Source organism: Thamnophis elegans, chromosome 4, assembly GCF_009769535.1.
Source record: "Thamnophis elegans isolate rThaEle1 chromosome 4, rThaEle1.pri, whole genome shotgun sequence".
Lineage (NCBI taxonomy): Eukaryota > Metazoa > Chordata > Lepidosauria > Squamata > Colubridae > Thamnophis > Thamnophis elegans.
This window is the reverse complement of record NC_045544.1, coordinates 41803326-41824343: the sequence shown is the minus strand read 5'-3', so window position 1 is coordinate 41824343 and position 21018 is coordinate 41803326. Positions and strand designations below refer to the sequence as shown.

General features: G+C 41.2%; 1 protein-coding gene across 1 annotated transcript in view; it reads left to right on the top strand.

Moving 5' to 3' along the window:
• The first annotated feature begins 317 nt into the window (after window positions 1–317).
• Window positions 318–21018, top strand: part of ARHGAP18 (Rho GTPase activating protein 18) — a 77736-nt gene continuing 57035 nt past the window's right edge. Inside the window, exon 1 of the mRNA XM_032216279.1 lies at window positions 318–554. Coding sequence (XP_032072170.1) covers window positions 412–554 — 143 coding nt within the window. The 5' untranslated portion in view covers window positions 318–411. The remainder of the gene's footprint in view (window positions 555–21018) is intronic.

Here is a 21018-nt window from a genome sequence, read left to right as displayed (position 1 = left end):
AGGAAAGAAGGCAGGAAAGAAAGATCTGCCTTCTGGGCTTCCTTTCTGAGTGCCTCGACAGAGGGAAATATGAATAAAAGATGATGTGCTGCGTTTTACCGTTGCGGCGGAAGATAACTTGGCTGAGCCGCCCTGCTCACCTGCTGAAATCCTTAAGTTACAGCGAGGCAAGCGCGGGCGGGGAGGTTGGGGAGGGGGGCGGTAGTGGAGGAGGGGCCGGGAGAATTCCCGCGAACGCTACTCGGTTGAATGGTGGAGGCTCATTGGAGGAAGGCAGCTAATCTCACTCCTCCCCTTTCCCCGGCCGAAGCGCCGGCCTTCGAGGGGAGGACCCGAGAGAGCAGGAACTTCACGGAGCGCCTCTGTCTTTTTTCATGTCGGCGGCAGAGCCATTATGCTCTCGCTCCCATCATGAGCCACTGGTCTACTTCCCAAGGAGTCGTCCTAACAGCGTATCATCCCAGCAGAGGTAGCCGCCGACGCCGCTGCCTCGAGGACGCCCAAGAGGCGCCGGGAGCCGATGCCGAGGCAAATGCCGAGGCGTCCCCCTTAAGGTAAGAGTTGGCGCTCCCACGCGATCTCGCTTGAAAAGGGGAAGCCTGCTTAGCCGGGCGTCCGGGTGGCGCAAGACCCGGGCTCGCGTATCTGTTGACGTAGACGGGCTGCTGGGAGCCAGGTACGACGGACTTAGCCGCGGTGTGCCGTGAATCATGACCAAAGTTTAAATGTCAGAAGAAAGCCTTGGAAGAGCAGCCTTGAGTGCTACTACTGCTGCTGGACCCTGTAGGCGAGCGTGCAACAAATGTGCGTTGGGAATAGTCTCTGTTGCTTATTAAATAATATTGCATGCAGAAGTAACTCGTAATCGAACCGTCTTCTCAGATGGTCTGCGGGCCATAATTTTTTTTTTTGGCACCGAAAAGTGAGGCAGCCGAGGAAGCTTTGGGTTCGCATGTGTCCGCAACAGCCGTCTCAACACATTCTTTCTCTGTTCGATAGTTAACCCCCAGGTCCGCATGCTGAGTGTTTCCAGATGTATTTCCCACACTTATATTTAAGTAATTCTACACCCAAGAAAATACTTTCCTTTAACCAAGGGGATCCAGTAATATAGTGGGTGAGCAAGTATTAGGCGTGTGTGCCAGTTTACTCTTGTTTCTCCCCACAGGAGGGAAAAAGCAATTTCCTAGATTACATTAAAATGCAATTTAGTTGTATCAAAAAGACAAATAAGTGCAAGCTTTATTTTTTTTAAAACCAATAGCTTGATGAATAGGCTGTCCTTTAAAATCCCTTTCACACAGATTTCAGAGGTGCAGTAGACTTTCCTGGTATGTGTACTTTGCTTCACACAGCCCCTCCCTCTGCCACCTTATTTTTCCATAATGATCTCAGTTTTTCCTTTCTACCTGTCTCTGAATTGATAGTGTATGAAAAATATTGATTGCATAAGTTTTGTTCAGAAAAAAAAATCTTCCTTCAGAGACAAATAAATTAATCCAGTTGTTGCAAGGTATTTGGGTTGAAAAAGGCTGGCATGATTTAAGTATCACTGGAGTAATCAGGACTGGGATATATTCAATTCTGTTATGGAGAGGTAGTTGTTCTCTGCGTAATATTGGCACTGTGCAATGTTCCGTATTTCTTTAAGCTTCAAAAAGATGGACTTGATGTGAAGTTGTTTATTCCAGTTTAGTTGTTATCTTTGAATGATGCTTGTAGAAGAGCTAGAAATGTACAGCATCAGATCTGGATTGACAGATATGGTGGTCTGACTACAATTGACTTCAGAATTTCTGCCATATAACATTATGGACCTGACTCAATTTTACAATTGTTTTTACAATAGTCATGAAGTGAATCACTAGAGCCGTTAAGCAAATCACATGATTATGAAAGAAATCCATTGTTCCAAATGGATGTTGTTTGCCAGAAATTGGCAAAGAAATGCTAGAAACTGGCAAAACATAGCAAAGTGCAGTCATGTGATTGTGTGACATTGCAAGCAGGCACTAGTCTAGAAAGCAGGAAACCATGAGTTCTAGTTCCACTTAGTCACAAATCAACTGGGTGCCTTCTCTCAGTCCCAGGAAGGAAGCAGTGCCAAACCACTTCTGAAAACACCTTGCCAAGAAAATTGCAGGGACTTTTCCAGGCAGTCACCAGAAGTCAACAATGATTTGAAGACATCCAAAATATAATATTTATATATGGCTAGAATTGTATACTGTTAAAATTTTTAAAAGATATTTCTTACTTGAAGGTACTCCCATATAATTTCTTCATTTCTATGGCATAAACACTTCAATACACCAGCATATTTGAATTCTCTCAGTGAGTTCACTCTCTTTTATGTACTAAAAATAATGTGCATAGTGTCTGTACTGGTTTAAAACTAAAATAAAGGATTTTTCAGTCATTTCAATGACTTCCTCATTGGAATTGGAAGACATTTACTTCAAGGATACTAGGCTATAATGGAAAAAGTCTCAAAAATACTTAAATATTTTCATATTTTCTTTTACATTATAACTGCAGATGTATATTTGAGTGTCTCTAAAAATAAGTTGAGACATTAGCATGAATCTTTTCAATGCCTCAATAATTTTTCAGGAAATGAGTTATTTCTTTGTGGTATGGCTTTTTTCTGGTATGTTCAACTTTTGGTTTGGAACCAGGATAGCAATATGAAGGAAATGACTGATGTACTTAATGAAATCAGCATTTGCATTGTTAAGGAGAAATTTAGACCTGAGCATCCGAAATTCACACACTTGCCAAAATGTAATATTCTTTAGGATAGGAAGGAAGTGAAGGATCCCAAATGTGCTCTTGAGTTGCTACATACTGTTTTCCAAGTTATCTTCCCACTCCAAATATAGATAATTGGCTTCCATCCCTGAAACTTGTGATAAACCTGTGAATAAATTGTGAGTTCCATCTGTCTCTTCTTACAAACTTGACTTACAGCAAAGCAAGATGTCGCTTTGATATAAAAAGTTGATGAAGCTCGAACTCTATATAAATGTGAGGTAAATGCGAATTTGAAGAAAGTTTGTAGAACCTACTGTCTAAAGGGCATTCATGGGTCAGTGCTTTGAGGCATCCTTCTGTATTTGCTGTTGCTATTGTTACATTTAACCTGATTCAAAACATTTATGCAGCAGAAAACGAAAATAAGCCCGGAAAGCAAAAATATATCTGATGATAGCAGTTGCAAATTATAGACATATCCAAAGTTGAGCTCCAAAAATAAATGGTGGTATTGTGGTTTGATGTCCAGTGGAGTAGTGGAAGAGTTTAATATGATGTTGGTCCAAGAAAGAAGGGTGTGCTGCATACTTTGTCTTTTAATGGCAAGGAGTTGCCAGTTATTTGGATCTGAAAACAGTATAGATCCCCCCCCCCCCCAAGAAAAAACAAAACATTAGAACTCATTTAGCAAAGGGCTTTTCAATCACAAATTTCTGGGTATCTTGCCTAGTTTGGTGAGACTAATGTTCATTCTTGTACATGGAACAATGCAAGTTCTTTACATTTCTTCAAGATAGACTTTTGTTTTACAGTTGCCCTGTCCCAGACACAGGAAGTTATGATTGGTCTTGCCTCTGTTCCCTTCCTGTGTTTTTTCTTCAATTTTCCTGTCTCTTGTTCTTTCTGCAAAAAAATGGATAGAAAAATGGAAGCTGTACATTACCTATTGATTGATAGTGCTAAGAGACAATCATTTGGAAGCATCACTGGTCTTGACAGAAAATAAACACAATTAGGTAGCCCATGACCCATTGATATTTCTTTACCAGCTTCTGCATTGACAACAATGCCAGAACTGCTAACATACTGCCTTCATTCAAAACGTACAGCATAATCAAACATCAGTGCAGGCAATGTTTATGACATGTTGTTTTATGTTATAATCTGTTTTATGATAATGTTATGTCATTAAATGTTTTACAAAAGTTGCCAAATTTCAATTTCCTGGGAAGCATGGATCCAGATTTTCAACCCATTCTATAATTTAGCACATTTGAGATATCTTGGTTCTAAATTTATCCTAATGAGGCACCATTTTGCCCAGTTAAAGGTCATGGGAACTAGAGTTTAGTAGTGTATATATTATATGCTGGGAAAAATTAAAAACTTTCTCTTAATCCCCCCCACCCCTGAAAGTTACCATGCCTGTTCATCTTTCAGTAATGATCAGATAAGGAAGTAAAGAAGGGTATAATAAAAAAGTAATAGATATATAGCAAAAATAGAAACGATGAAGTTTTCATGCTGAAGGATTCTTAATAAGTCCTTTACAATTATAACAGGAATATTCTCTGACTAACTTTTGCCATCATTTTTATTGTTATGCTTAATGAATTTAATAATACATTATTTAGTTTAATTATGTTTAGATTTTATTATTTTAATTACTGTAGTTTATTAATGATGTTTTTAATTATTACGTTACAAATTTTTAATGGTTAGTTGTACATCACTTTGAATCCATTTGGGAGTATAGAAAGATAAATGTTGCTTAATGTGACATTGTGGGATACAAAATTGATTTAATTTTTCTAGTTAAAACCTTTAAATCTATTTTCTCTTTTCCTCTCTACCCCTCTGTCCTTCCTTTATTTAGCAGTTAACTTTAGATTGTAAGAATCTTGGACTGGTATCTGGCATCTTGTAATTTTAAAAATTTTATGCATGTGGGTGACATTATATAATAAAAGATACATAAAAGTGACAGTGAAATGGTCTAATGAATGGTTTTTCAAAGTGTATTCCATGGAACACTAGAGAGTCTGTGAGATACTAAAGGGCGGAAAATCCTCATGTTCAAATATCTATTACTAGAACTTGCTTCCTTGTCAATAGTTTTTTTGCTTGAATGTGTCATAGATGGGACCTTAATTTCATGAGAAACATTCATTTTATTGTTATAAATATGGCTGTAAGAGAAGAGCAGGCGGAGCTGCGGGACAGAGTTAAACGAGTCATCAGCCTAGAGTCATTATGTTCCCACAAATGTTCTAAGCCAACCCCTTTTGATTTCTGTTGACCTTTATCACAGGCTAATTTAGTTGAGTAGGTTCTTGCATATAGGCTTGAGCAATAACCTTCCGAATTGGGACTTAAAATATGGTCCTGATTCTTTGTGCCCGACAGTGGCAGCTATTATGTCTGCCCCAGCTTTTTTCCCAAAGAGGAGATACCAAGATGAGACCAAAGATCCAGGGCTCACATGAAAGTGGTGTGAAGACTAAAATAAAACCAGTCCATGGAACCTTTGGATTCAGTCTCTGATAAATGATGTAAAAGCCCCAAATAGTCCTACTGTTGCTAGTTGGAGGAATAAAGAGTTGAATGGCAGAGGACTTCCAGATAGTAGAGTTGGTCTCCCTAAGAGAAATGCCTCTCTAGGGATCAGAACTCTGATGAGTCATAATTGAACTTATGCAAGAATAATTCTGATGCTTTATATCATAAGGCTGTGTTAGAGCCTAAGATTGTGCATTTCAGCCTGTTTAGCATTATATGAACCATTACATTTTTCTGGACTACATGAACCCTGATCACTTTTCTCTTTTATTTATTCATTTGATTTATATAACTGGCCACCTCACTTTGACATGAGATTTACAAAAAATAAAATAAAATACATAATGTCCAAAATAAAAAGAAAACACATGGGATCTGGGCAGATTCAGTATGATGTTTCTGGCTTTGGGATCCACAGACTGGTTTGAATATTGCTTTGTCTGTAGAAAGGGACACAGTGGCTCAGTGACTAAGATGCTGAGCTTAGTTCGGGGGTTTGAATCCCTAGCGCCGTGTAATGGCGTGAGCTTGTTACTTGTCTCATCTTCTGCCAACCTAGAAGTTCAAAAGCATGTAAAAATGCAAGTAGAAAAATAGGGACCACCTTTGGTGGGAAGGTAACAGCATTACGTGCACCTTCGGCATTTAGTCATGCCGGCCACATCACCATGGGAACGTCCTCGGAGAGTCCTGGCTCTTTGGCTTTGAAGCAGAGATGAGCACTGTCCCCTAGTGTCGGGAATAACTAGCACATATGTGCGAGGGGAACCTTTACCTTTTACCTTGTCTGTAGAATTTTTATAGGAAAGGTTGATTTGTTTAAAACCTTCATTTTTTGAATATTCATTTTGGATCCCTACACTCACATGGGGAAGAAGAGCAACTAGGGAAAAGTTTGTACAATGGTAGGATCATAGTATAATCTTTGAGAAGGAAGCCTCCCACCTCTCTCTCAGTGAAACTCACTTCTTAAGAAAGCTCATTGCAAAGCAGTATGATGGATTGTGGAGTGATATTTACTAAACAGGCTTTCCAAGGTCTTTTCTCTTAAAAAGAGTAGTATCAAAAGCTGTTGTTTCACATTACTGTTTGAAAATACCTAAATGTAATATAACTTTCGGCATTGAAAAGGGCAAACAATACTGATTAACATTGTTTTGGAATAGATGTTAGTGAATATGGGAAGCTATATATTTTAAAGACATTGTTTCCTCTTCTGAGAATCTTAAAATAGTTATCACAAAAAGAGTTCATTTGTTTCTTCCTGAAACAAAGCAAATCTGTTTCCTCTAAACAGTAATGACTTCCTAATCCTCAGGAAATAAGGTACATATTTTCTATGCTATGGCAGGAACACTGGTAATGTAAATAACTGGAAAATGCATTCAGTCACATTCAATCATAGTAGAGAGACTATGTGGAACTATTAGAATCCCATGCTTGTATTATACAGAAGTGTGCAAGGAGATATGTGGGAAAATACCATTTTTATTCACTAAATTGATTGATGTGTGTAATTATTAAGTGATTGTCTACGAACAGATGTCTCCATCTATTAGCTTAAGGCACACAACTTCTCATAATTAGAGAGTAAATAATGCATGTTTCACATCAACCAGTATAAGAGTCCATATACACTATATTGCCAAAAGTATTAGCTCGCCCATCCAAATAATCAGAATCAGGTGTTCCAATCACTTCCATGGCCACAGGTGTATAAAATCAAGTACAGGCAGACTGTTTTTACAAACATTTGTGAAAGAATGGGTTGCTCTCAGGAGCTCAGTGATTTCCAGGGTGTGATAGGAGTTCATATGCGAGTAAAGGCAGGTGAGCGAATACTTTTGGCAATATAGTGTATCTTTGCATGAAAGTCATGGAATATAAGTGTGTAACTTTATATATTGGGTTTGGAGTTTAAACATTTTGACTTCTGAGAGCTACAAAGTGAGGTGGACAATTTGACTTCTTTCAACTGTGTGTGTATTTGTTTTAACAAAAAATAGGTATAGAGCTCACATGCTGTTCATGAGCTGAAGTTTGCTCACTTCCAGTGTATAGAGGAAATGTTTCTCCACATTTATTATGCAGTCTATACTTTTTCAGGAATAAAGAGATTTCATGAATTAATTTGGCATAACAGATTTGACCAGTTCTTGCATCCTTGACACCTAGTGAGGTTTTGGGTCTTAATATTAATATTAATATTCTGAGCTCAGCAATTAGTGCTTAGTTGTGCACATCTGGAACTAGTAAAACAAACCAAAGTTTATATATTCATGGTCTTGATCTGAATAATTAAAATATGTAGTTAATGACTGAAGATTGTATACTGTACCACATATGTGTATGAAAATTTTGATGTCTTTCCATTGTATACAAATATTTAACTATTAACATTATTTACAAAAATAGAAAAAAATGTACTATATAGTTGAAATTTTTGTTTGTAATTCTATAATTCCTTATAGAAACCATGTCAGAATTATAAATCTTAATCCTAAAGAAATATGGTGTGTCTAAACAAATCAATTCACAGATCTGGTCTATGTTTTCAGGGAAGAGGTTTCTAATATAGAACACTAATACCTGAACTTGTACTGAAACTATTTGCAGAATTCCTGAAAGAAGTGTGACTAATGAGATTAGACTTTGTTTACCACATTTAATACAAGAGAAAGAGATTATTGCTTGTTTTCATTAAGCAATTTTTGATAGAACAAGCACATCACGAATAATAACTTCATTCATGTCATTTGTTTTGGCTGATAAAGAGAGATGTAAGAGACGTACCAATGACAAGCCTCAAGAAAAATTTCATATGTAGATAGCAAACAAATCAAGAGAGTTTCTCTAATGGAGAAATCACGAAAAATATTCATTTTCTGAGTTATTTATCTTTCAATATAGGTATTATGTATATATGTATCTCTTCTTTTAACAGTGTTAAGGTATTCAGTAAATTTTAGGAATTCATAGATTTGAAATCAGGTATTCTATATCTCCCTTGATATCCATTTGCAGTAAGTCTTATTTAATCTTGTGTTCTTCAAAATATTTGATATTTTGAGAACAGCATTCCAACAGGACATCACATTGGGGAAGGGTTATGTTTAAATATGCTGGCAGAGCAATATCCTTTTATGAACAGTAATTACTATTTTTGAAATACTCAGACTGTAATCCAGAAAAAATTGATCATGTCCAAAATGATTGGATTTATTTTGCCCCTTGGGAAAATAGACATGCTGCAGCTGCACTTTTCCAGTGCCCCACATACACATACTTCAAAACCACAATTAATAGTCAAATGCATTATTCTTAATTAATGCAATAATTTCTATTATTGGCCTATGTGGGTTTTTTTTTTGGAAGGATAGGGAAGAAATTGAGATCACATCCTTTAGAAGTAGAACATTTTACATTTATAGCAGTGGTGGGTTGCTATTGGCGTTACTACTGATTCGCTGAGCGTGCGCTAGGTGTTGATGTTTGAATGTAGATGGCTTTGCTACCTCTGTCTTGAAAACATGAACATATGTGTTTTCCATGTTTTACTAAGGGCTTGGGTGAAGATAAACCGTATGGAACCATTCCTCCAGATTTTCGAATGGTAGATGTGGCCAGGAGTTTTTATGATATTTATGCCAGTGTATCCGGCAATCAGCACACAACTCTCCTGAATTGATTTACTAAATTTTGCTGCCCAGGAAGGCTTTTGCTGCACAGGAATACTGCTTGCTACTGGTATATAGTAAAATTTTCACTGATACAAAAGGGCTACACACAAGGTGTTGAACATTAAAGTCTTAAATTAGATTTTAATTTGGGATACTTGAAGTTTGGCCATCCCCATATGATTTTCCCACAGTTGAATTAGCATATTTTCCACTTGACAATTCAACGTTACAGATTTTTTGGGCATCAGAAATGTATGTATGTAATCCTTGTTCATATTTTAGCCACATCTCAACCTTGACGTAGCATGTGATGCTGAACAGTTACGTTGTACTGTTCAGTTTTGTTTCTTTTATTTTTTGAAATCCTCTTCTAATTCTGGGTTTTATTGCATTAAATCTTAACCAATTATGACATTTCTATTGAATGTAATATTGTAATATTTTTTCATCTATTCTGTGTAATATTTTAAAATTTACTTCTTTGGAGATTGCAGCATGGAAATTATTATTTAGTACAGTTACTCATTTACTGCACAATAAGCTTTCCCAGTTGCAATGTATGGCTGTGAAAGTTGAACCATAAGAAAGGCTGAGTGTCAAAGAATTGAGGCCTTTGAATTATGGGGCTGGAGAAGACTCCACCCTTGGACTGCAAGGTGATCAATCCAGTCAGTCCTAGAGGAGATCACCCCTGACTGCTCTTTAGAAGGCCAGATCCTGAAGAGGAAACTGAAATTCTTTGGCCACTTAATGAGATGGACTGGAGAAGAACCTAATGTTGGGAAAGATTGAGGGCAAAAGAAGAACGGGACAACAGAGAATGAGGTGGCTGGCTGGAGTCACTTAAGCAGTAGGCGTGAGCTTAAATGGACTCCAGAGGATGGCAGAGGACAGGAAGGGCTGGAGGAATGTTGTCCATGAGGTCGTGATGGGTCTTCACGACTAACAACAACAAAACACATTGTGTCTGTTCTCCCCCTCCACTCAAGTTTAAGCCCTATTGTTTATTGATTTGTAATTCTAGTTCTAATAAAGTAATATCTCCCTTGAATAATTATCTACTCATGTTGACTTCATGAACATATCCCTATAGCAGTGATGGCGAACCTTTTTTAGCTCGTGTGCTAAAAGTGGGTGGAGCGCAGGGGGGTTGTGCTCTGGCATGCAATGCCCATAATGCTATGCACACAAACCCAGCGGGCATGTACTCTTGAGCAGCGCTCCAGTCCATTTTTTCCGTGCTTTTTTCATCCTCCCCAGGCTCCAGAGGCTTTATAGGACCCTTGGGAGGGTGAAAACAGCCTCCCTCACCCCCCTGGAGGCCCTCCGGAGGCTTCAGGAGCTTCCCTGAAGCTTCCAGAGTGCGAAAAACCGGCCCTAGTTTGGGAATGGACTTCTGGTTTGCTCGTAGGGTCGGTTTTAGCTCTCCAGAACCTTCAGGGGCCTTCTAGAGGCTTCCCTGAAGGCTCTGAAGGGCAAGAAACGACCCTACAAGAAGTCACTTCTGGTTTGCTCATCGAGTCATTTTGTACCCTCCAGAGCCTTCAGGGAAGCTGCCTGAAGGCTCCTGAATGCTATGGAGGGCTAAAACCAGCCCTACGAGCAAACCGGAAGTATGTTTCCAAACTTCCAGTTTTCCCGTAGGGCTGGTATTTCGCGCTCCGGAGGGTGAAAAATGGCCTCAGAAGAAGGCCGAAGTCAGCTGGCCAACTCATGTGTGCGCTGGCCAGCTGACAGGGCAACGCCTCGCATGCCCTGACAAATGGCTCTGCGTGCCACCTGTGGCAAGTGTGCCATTTACGGCCCTATAGTCTTCTAAACAACAGTACAGAGGTGTTTTGCCATGTCTTTCTATTTCTTCAACTTTCCAATTTATTCTGCAGGTGTTCTTACCAATCTTTTATCCAAGTAGACCAACCTTGCTTAGCTTTTTGAGGTCACAAAAAGTCAGTTATATATGGATTAATATCCATTTTTCTTCCCCTCCCTTCAGTTGTTTCTTTAAAACCAGATGCCTTTAGGCAGAGACTGTACCATTGATCGTTATAAGTTACTGTGGGAGCATTTTTGAGTGAAATGCAGAATACAAATTGTTAGTGATTGCTATTGTTACCTTAGAGTCAGGGAATTACAAGGTCATAAAAAGGGAGTTTTATTGTTACCTTATAACCCCACTCTTTACATGCATGTGCAGTGATGCTTTTAGTACTCACCTCTTCACCTTCGAAAGCTAGAACAGTTTTATCATCAGCTTCTGTTCAAGTGGATTTGTTTAGAAAATAAAAATAGTATTTTATTTCTTTAATAAAACACCAGTGTAAATGGATATGGTATTTGCCTATTAGGGTTTTTTTTTTGCTACTAAAAGATACAATGTATATTTGCATATTCAACAGATCTGATTTGCAAGAAGAGATGCAAATTGGATGCCCACATAGTAGCAGATGCAAATTCATATATCATGCTTTATACATAGTGCTTTTCTACAGTCTTTTTTGAGTGTGTGATCACAATTAGAGAGGGGAGGGAGGGAGGGAGGGAGGGAGGGAGGGAGAGAGAGAGAGAGAGAGAGAGAGAGAGAGAGAGAGAGAGAAACTCTGTGAGATGATTTGTGACCATTTTTTTCTTGCCCAGCACTTATACTAAAACATATGGCTATTTTTCCCTTCAAGATTATTCCTTTGAATAACTTTTAACAATTGCTTAAGGTAGTGCAAAATACCTTAGTATCCACAAGAGCATTAATTATGAATTATCTCAGTGCATAGGGTACCTTCGGACTGGTAATTTTTTTTCCCCGAGCATACAACTCAATTAGTTTCCGGTAGACTCAGCATTGATCTTTTATCAGCTTCATATAAATGGGAGTGTTTATGCACTTTGCTTTTCAGTATGATATTTTAGGAATGTTTATGACATGCTGTAATAAACATTCTAGTTTTATCTAGCAAATGCTGTAGCTGTAGAAACTTAATTTGTAAGTGGTATTAAATTTGGCATACTGGTAGTGAAAGGGTTTCATGAGCTGCAAACAACACACAATTATTAATTTAAATACAGGGATCCTTTAAAGACCTTCAAGTAAAAAAGGAGAAAAGTGACATAATTATATCAAGCTTGGGATCTCTGTAAATGCTATATTAGTTAATCTTAGAAATATGCAAAAATTGCTGACAAGAATTTTGGAAAAGGAGAAGAAAGCTAGTATACAAATAAAAAGGCATTTGTGAAAAGATTCTTCATTCAAATGGTTTCTGAGTATGATATATTTGATTATACTTTCTGATTCTAAATTGATAACTGGATGATTTGATCTCTTGAGTGTAATCCAGCTATGATCTTTAACCCAGAAACAATTCAAGGGGTATGAGGAAGAAGTAAATATAGAAGTATTTGTAAAAGTTTCTATTCATTTTAGCTTTCAGTTTTATAAACTCTAGGATTGCTAATTCATTTAATTATGTTTAGGAAGCCTCTGAGTTCAAATTTTACAAGTCTAGTCAAGGTGGCTGATAAGATAAAAACAATGAATGTGATAATAATGTTATAATAGCAGCCAGTACTAACGTTAATTCCGATAACAAATTCAAAAACATGAACCCAATCCACAATTTGCTTCTTCCACAAGCCACCATCTCTACTTCTACTTCCTTGCAAGTGATGAATCCATTCCTGAGTGAGAAGCGAAACTCTATATAAAACCAATTTTATTGCTTTTTCTGCTCCCATCATCTCCATCTTATCTAGGTTTCATTTTGTCTCACTATATTCACCATCTGCCTTCAAACAAGGGTTGAAGAGTTCCCCAGTTTCTAGTTCCTTAATAGCAACAGAGGGCAACCACATAACCACATAGTTGGCTATGTGTAGAATTTGAAGAAGGTGCTTCACAAAATACGCAGTATTTTGTACATATACAGTATACAGTATATGTATAACTCCACATTGTGTTAAAGAAACTGCATTCTTCAAAAAACTTGCTATAGGTACTTTGAAGGCTTTCCTTAGTTGTCTCCGTATGCACATATTGCAAAAACAGCAATAGCACTTAGACTTACCGTACATACTTATATTCTTGTATGCTTTATAACACTCTTACGTGTTTGCAAAGTCAGCATATTGCCTCCAACAATCTGGATCCTCATTTTACCAACCTCAGAAAAATAGAAGGCTGGTTCAACCTTGAGTCCTGTAAGGTTTGTACTCCAAACTGTGGTCAGAGTTAACTTGCAATACTGCATTCTAACCACTAGGCAATCAGGGATCCCAATGCTTCAATAGTGGTCCCACTGCATCAAAAGATGCTTCAGTAGTGATCCCACTGTGTTTTGTATCTTTTTAAATGGACATTTTGTGCAACTTTGCCATGTAAAATTTGTATATGAGGGACATTTTATCCCATGATACTGTTCAGTGTATCAAATATTCAGTTTTCTGGTCATAGCTTATTTTGAGGCTTTTAAATCCCGTTTCTTCTTTTTACATATTTCAAATGACTAGGCACCTCCTGCCTATCTGATGGAAGAAATACTTGTATCTCTTCAGTAGTTAACTTGCCTCTCTTTGAAATACACTTGGAAGGATGATGTGGTGTACCCACTGCCTGATTGCCAGATGTGCCATTGAGGGCTGTGAATGTCCAAATGTCTCTCAGAGAACTCATCACTTTGACTACAGTTGGTTATTATTGTGACGATCCATAGAAAACGTTTACCGTATATACTCGAGTATAGGCCGACCCGAATATAAGCCGAGGCACCTAATTTTACCACAAAAACCTGGAAAAGTTATTGACTCGAGTATAAGCCTAGGATGGGAAATGCAGCAGCTACCGGTAAATTTCAAAAATAAAAATAGATACCAATAATGTTTTTGAATATTTATTTCCTCCCCTGGAGTGGGGAGGAATTGGGGATTTCATAGTATCCTTCCCCTGGAGTGGGGAGGAATTGGGGATTTTGCAGTATCCTACCCCTGGAGTGGGGAGGGAATGTGGCTTTCATAGTATCCTATCCCTGGAGTGGGGAGGATTTGGGGGATTTCATAGTATCCTTCCCCTGGAGTGGGGAGGAAATGTGGATTTCATAGTATCCTTCCCCTGGAGTGGGGAGGATTTGGGGGATTTCATAGTATCCTACCCCTGTAGTGGGGAGGGAATGTGGATTTCATAGTATCCTACCCCTGGGATAGGATTTGGGGAGGATTTGGGGGATTTCATAGTATCCTTCCCCTGGAGTGGGGAGGAAATGTGGATTTCATAGTATCCTTCCCCTGGAGTGGGGAGGATTTGGGGGATTTCATAGTATCCTACCCCTGGAGTGGGGAGGATTTGGGGGATTTCATAGTATCCTACCCCTGTAGTGGGGAGGGAATGTGGATTTCATAGTATCCTACCCCTGGAGTGGGGAGGATTTGGGGGATTTCATAGTATCCTTCCCCTGGAGTGGGGAGGAAATGTAGATTTCATAGTATCCTATCCCTGGAGTGGGGAGGATTTGGGGGATTTCATAGTATCCTTCCCCTGGAGTGGGGAGGAAATGTAGATTTCATAGTATCCTTCCCCTGGAGTGGGGAGGATTTGGGGGATTTCATAGTATCCTACCCCTGGAGTGGGGAGGAAATGTGGATTTCATAGTATCCTACCCCTGGAGTGGGGAGGATTTGGGGGATTTCATAGTATCCTACCCCTGTAGTGGGGAGGGAATGTAGATTTCATAGTATCCTTCCCCTGGAGTGGGGAGGATTTGGGGGATTTCATAGTATCCTACCCCTGGAGTGGGGAGGATTTGGGGGATTTCATAGTATCCTACCCCTGGAGTGGGGAGGATTTGGGGGATTTCATAGTATCCTACCCCTGTAGTGGGGAGGATTTGGGGGATTTCATAGTATCCTACCCCTGGAGTGGGGAGGATTTGGGGGATTTCATAGTATCCTACCCTTGTAGTGGGGAGGAAATGTGGATTTCATAGTATCCTACCCCTGGAGTGGGGAGGATTTGGGGGATTTCATAGTATCCTACCCCTGTAGTGGGGAGGGAATGTGGATTTCATAGTATCCTACCCCTGGAGTGGGGAGGATTTGGGGGATTTCGTAGTATCCTTCCCCTGGAGTGGGGAGGAAATGTAGATTTCATAGTATCCTTCCCCTGGAGTGGGGAGGATTTGGGGGATTTCATAGTATCCTTCCCCTGGAGTGGGGAGGATTTGGGGGATTTCATAGTATCCTACCCCTGTAGTGGGGAGGAAATGTAGATTTCATAGTATCCTTCCCCTGGAGTGGGGAGGATTTGGGGGATTTCATAGTATCCTACCCCTGGAGTGGGGAGGATTTGGGGGATTTCATAGTATCCTTCCCCTGGAGTGGGGAGGAAATGTGGATTTCATAGTATCCTACCCCTGGAGTGGGGAGGATTTGGGGGATTTCATAGTATCCTACCCCTGGAGTGGGGAGGAAATGTAGATTTCATAGTATCCTTCCCCTGGAGTGGGGAGGATTTGGGGGATTTCATAGTATCCTTCCCCTGGAGTGGGGAGGATTTGGGGGATTTCATAGTATACTAAGTCAGAAATAACATTGCTGCGTAGCCAGGAGTGTCTCTCAGTCACTTAAACCTCATACATAAATCATTGTACGAGGCGCTCGACGGCGCCTCTTACCTGCCGCGGGTCCCACCAGGACCGGCCAGAGGCACAGCAAGCTCCGGAACCAGAGCGGGAGCCTCCGCCGCATGGCTCAGCTCCGCCAGGGATGCATCCGGCAAGGGGAAAGCGGGGTCCCCTCTCGCGCAGCGGGTGGAGGGCGCGGGGCGGCGGCAGGGCTGGGCTGCCTCCGGGTCCTGCCTCCCGGAGCCCTGGGGCGGCCGCGGGAGTCCGTGGGCGGCGGGGCTCGCTCGGCTTCCAGCAGGGAGGAGAAGGGGGGCTTCCCGGAGCCGCGCGCTCGGCAAGCTCGCCGCTCAACTCAGCGCCAGCGCACCTTCATCTCCGAGCGCCCAGCGGAAGGGCCAAGCCGCTCGCCTCGGAGCCGCTGGCGCTGGGACGCCGCCTCCGCCGCGGAATTTGCTCCAACTCAGCCGCTCCGGCCCATTGTCAGCCGGCTGGTCCCTGCCTTCCCTCCCCTCCTCTCTCTAGCTTAAAGAGACACCGACTTGCCTCGGCTGGAGGCCGGGCACGGGGAGGAGTTGGCGCCAGCCCGGGGAGGGGGCTGCGAGCGGGCGGGCGGGGGGACGGGAGGTAAAAGGCTGGATGGGTTTGGTTGCCAAACCGAGGCGGCTCGCTCGGGGCTCTTCCCTCTCTCCCCACGGGTGGGCAGCGGCCGGAGTTCCCACCGAGGAACTTCGCCGGGCAACTCTCGGTTCGGACGCCAGGGGCGACTGGAACCCGGCATCCTCGGGTTCCGATTCTAACCCCGAAGGAGAGCAAAGCCGGGAAGGGCGTCAAACTCTTCCACCCAAGCTGGGAGCCTGTCACGTTTGGGAGGCTTGCAGCGGCTCACCTGCGTGGAAGTCAGCGGACTACACGCGCATACACAGACACATCCAGACAAACATCCAGACAGACAGACAGACCTCTGGCCCATCAGGAGGTCCAGCAGCCACCGGCCGTCCTTTGACTCGGACGTGGAATGGAAGGGAGTTAACAGAGGAGAGGGAATGGCTGGCGCAGACTGCCCAGCAAGACAAGAGATCCTGGGGCTTTCATAGTATCCTATCCCTGGAGTGGGGAGGATTTGGGGGATTTCATAGTATCCTTCCCCTGGCAGGCTAGGAAATGGAATGAACGAGGGGGCAGGCAGGGGAGGGAAACGAAACGAATAAGTGGCCAGGCAGGCTAGGAAACGGAATGAATGAGCGGGCGGGCGGGCAGGCGAGGAAACAGTCCAGCGGATGGAGCAGAAGCAGCCCCGGGGCTCCGCTGCCGCTCCCCGCATTTTTCTGGACGGGGTCTCGCAGGAAGGAATCCCCTCCTCCTCCAACAGGCAACAGCACTGCCGGATCCAGTTGTAGACTCGAGTATAAGCCGAGCCGGCTTTTTTCAGCCCAAAAAGTGGGCTGAAAAACTCGGCTTATACTCGAGTATATACGGTAAGCAAAGCTATTGAGAACAGTCCATTGTTGCTATTATTATAATAACTTGGCAGGCCAGTCCAGAATGTATGTCCAGAAGCTTCTACTAAAAAAGCCAAGGAAGAAATGTGAAAGGATAGACCAGAAAATATATCTTGCCCTTTATATCTTAATTTGGTACTTGAGAGGGGGGTATGGAGTGCAGCAGTGTCATCAACATCAATTTCATATCTGTATTCTACTCAGTGGTAGGATTCAAATAATTTAACAACCGGTTCTCTGCTCTAATGATTTCTTCCAACAAGCAGTTCACCAAACTGCTCAGAAAGTTAACAACCAGTTCTCCAGAAGTTGTGAGAACTGGCTGAATCCCACCACTGATTCTACTTAATGTACACTTATGTAAATGTGTGTACGCATTACCAAGCTTAGCTTTCTGCACTGAAACCATTTGAATAAAAAATATCCACACAAAGATGTAGACATATTATACTCTCCCGCAGTGTGCAGAGAAGGACCTTTCAGGTAAGACCAATGGTCAATCACTATAAAATAAATAAAGCAGTGTCCCCTTTGTTAATGTAATACACTTGTTTTGCATTTTGCATTTGCACAAATGAGAGTTACGCCATGATGCATGTGTCAAAACCGATAAAACCTCCCTTTGCTAACAGATCTCTAGATCATTACAAGTATGTAATGAACAAAGTACATTCTGTCACTTTATTGGACTAGCTATTAATTGAGATAGGTCCTTGACTGACCTTGCCATAAAATCCTTGGCAGTGTTTGAAAGGGGTTTTCTTTGAACAAAAATTATTGTAGCATATAAATGGCTGAGCTTTTGTCTCAAAAAGTAGAGAGACAAAAACATGATATTTATAATTGCAGCATACCTTCTAAATATAAGGATCTTCTAAGGAGTACAAAAGATTGATTTAGCTTAGACATGAAGATATTTAGGACATTGGAGTACAGAGGATGTTCCATTTCTTCAAAGAACTGTACACATGGTTCCTAATTCAGATTAGGACTGTGAGCAAAGAGGAGGAAGATCTGATTCAGACTGAGTTTTATGTAATGCATTGGCTGTTTCTGAAACTCTGCACTTGGAGCTTAAGGTTACTCACACATTGTGCTGTTAAGTGTCAGGTTATTGGAGGTAAATGAATAGTGTTCTATGGATTTGAATGGTAAGTGAAAAATATCAGTTGAGGTTCCAACTGGAAGTGAAGGAATTAACAGAGAGTGAGAAATGCAAATACCTTTTGCCTGTTCAGAATTATTTTACAGGACAGGAAATCTGGACAACTATTTTGGGAGTTGTAACATATATCCTGATAAAAGGATGTTGCTTTGGTCAAAAGAGCAGCTGCATGCTCTGTCAGTATCTGAGTCATCCTCAAATGCATGTTCATTTATAGCAACAATATTATGAGGAAACTAAAATACAGAACTGTGGGGATTAAAAACTGTATGAGTATGTCATCGTTTAAAGACTTGTGACTTAAAGTACTTGTTTTTTTCCCTAAACATGAATTAGGTTTCTCTGCAACACTCTTTCTAAAGTCATAACATTGTTTTTTTGTCTTGAAGCCAATGGCCTGGTAGAAAACAAACTATTTTCAATCACTATTTTCAATGATTATATTCTGTGTGATCAGGGATTGCCTCTAAATAGTGAAGATTTTGTTTTGTCTCAGTATCCATTATATTTTTAATGTTATATTTATGCCCCAAAATATTATCTCATTGCCTTTAAGTCTCAAGAATTTTTCTGAAGGAAAACGATGTTTCTTGAGCAATAGTTACTACATTCATCTGCACAAGACGTGGAAAACCTTTTTTCAATGTTTTGTCATTCACTTTTATATGCCCTGTCTCAGTAGTATTACAGTACTTGGTTCAAACCTCTAAGGTAAACTGATGTTTGCAAAACATTTCTAATTAGTCTATTTGTAGGTGAATCTCCAAGGAAGGTTGGGTATCTTTTTTGTCCTGACACTTAACTAAATAATGCTTGCTAAAGAAAGTTGTTGCCATGTCATAAAAGATTCTTTAAAGCATAATAAAACAGAGTTGAGAGGAACTTTGGTCTTCTAATCCAATGCCCTGCACAAGCAGAAACTCAATACCATTTCAAACAAATGATTGTCTATTCTCTTCTTAAATGAGCCGTGATGGCACAGTGGTTAGAATACAGTACTAGTGCAGGCTAATTCTGCTGACGGCCAGGATATTGATTCTCACTGGCTCAAGGTTGGGACAGCTTTCCATCCTTTCGGTCGGTAAAATGAGGACCCAGATTGTTGGGGGCAATATGCTGACTCTGTAAACCGCTTAGAGACAGCTGTAAAGTACTGTGAAGCGGTATATAAGTCTAAGTGCTGTTGCTGTTGCTAAAAACCTGCAGTGTTGGAGCACCCATAACTTCTGGAAGCAAGTTGTTCCACTGATAAATTGTTCTGTCAGGAAATTTCTCCTTATTTCTAAGTTAGTTCTCTCCTTGTTAAGTTGCCATCCTTTACTTCTTCTCCTGCCCTCAGGTGCTTTGGAGAATAAGTTAACCCCCATTTCTCTGTGACATAACATTCTCTGTATATTAAGTATATATACTTGTAGTATATGGTATAGTAGAGTATGGTACAGTATAGTAGAGTACAATAGAGTATAGTGTAGTGTGTTAGTATAGTATAGTATAGTATAGTATAGTATAGTATAGTATAGTATAGTATGTATAGTATATAGTAGTGATGGCTAACCTTTTTTGGCTCACGTAGCAAAAATGGAGGGAGTGCAGGTGGGTCATGTGCGGGCATGCCACACCCATAATGCTATGCACACAACCCCAGCAAGCATGCACGCGCTCCCCCCTGGGCTCATGCACACGCGACCAGCACCCCCCCTGCTTTTGGCGCACTTTTTTGTCCTCCCCAGGCTCCAGAGGCTTTATAGGAGCCTGAGGAGGGTGAAAACAGCCTCCTCGCCCCCCCCTGGAGGCCCTCTGGAGGCTTCAGGAGCTTCCCCGAAGCCTCCGGAACGCAAAAAACCCACCCTGCGGGCAAACCAGAAGTTCAGGAACAGACGTCTAGTTTGTTCATAGGGCCATTTTTGCCATCCCGAGCTTTCAGGAGGCTTCCCTGAAGGCTCAGGAGGGCAAAAAACAGCCCTACAAGCAAACAGGAAGTCACTTCCAGGTTGGTCATAGGGATGTTTTTGGCTTCCAGAGGGCTCCTGAAGAGAAAAATGACCCTACGGACAAACCGGAAGTCTGTTCCCAAAGTTCCAGTTTGCACGTAGGGCCGGTTTTTCGCGCTCCAGAGGCTTCAAGGAAGCCTCTGGAGAGCTAAAACAGCCTCAAAAGAAGGCTGAAGTCAGCTGGCCAGCGCGCACATGTGCACTGGAGTTGACAGGGCAACACCTTGCGTGCCCTAACAAATGGCTCCGCATGCCCCCTGTGGCAAGCAGATTCGCCATCACAAGTGTATAGTGTAGTGTAGTGGCTATAAAGTAGTCTTCATAGAACAGGGGCCCATCAGTTGACGGCCAGGTTGTTTGGACACCCACACACAAACCTTGTAAACAGATCCTTGAAACCTCAGACTTATTATGAAAGACCAAAATTGTTACATTATTCAGAGCATCATCATGCTTAAAGATCAAAGAGATAAAATGTAGCTTCTGCCCTATCTCACTGCCTACATGACAGTTCAAAAATAAGCACGGCTATTAGCCCAACCCCCATGTTTTAAAAGTTGTTTATAACTATAACAGTTTGTTGTTTTCTGGTGAAGTAGAGGGAGGGATCACGGCAGGGTTTTATCACAGCCTGATTGGTCCGTTAGACTAAGAGAAAACTTTTTAGCCTTCTGCTATCCCATTGGCTCCCAGTTTCCTCTCAGTCTTTCTGGTCCTAGGACTGTTGAATTGGCTCTCTAGGTAGGAAACCTTTAAAAGTGACAA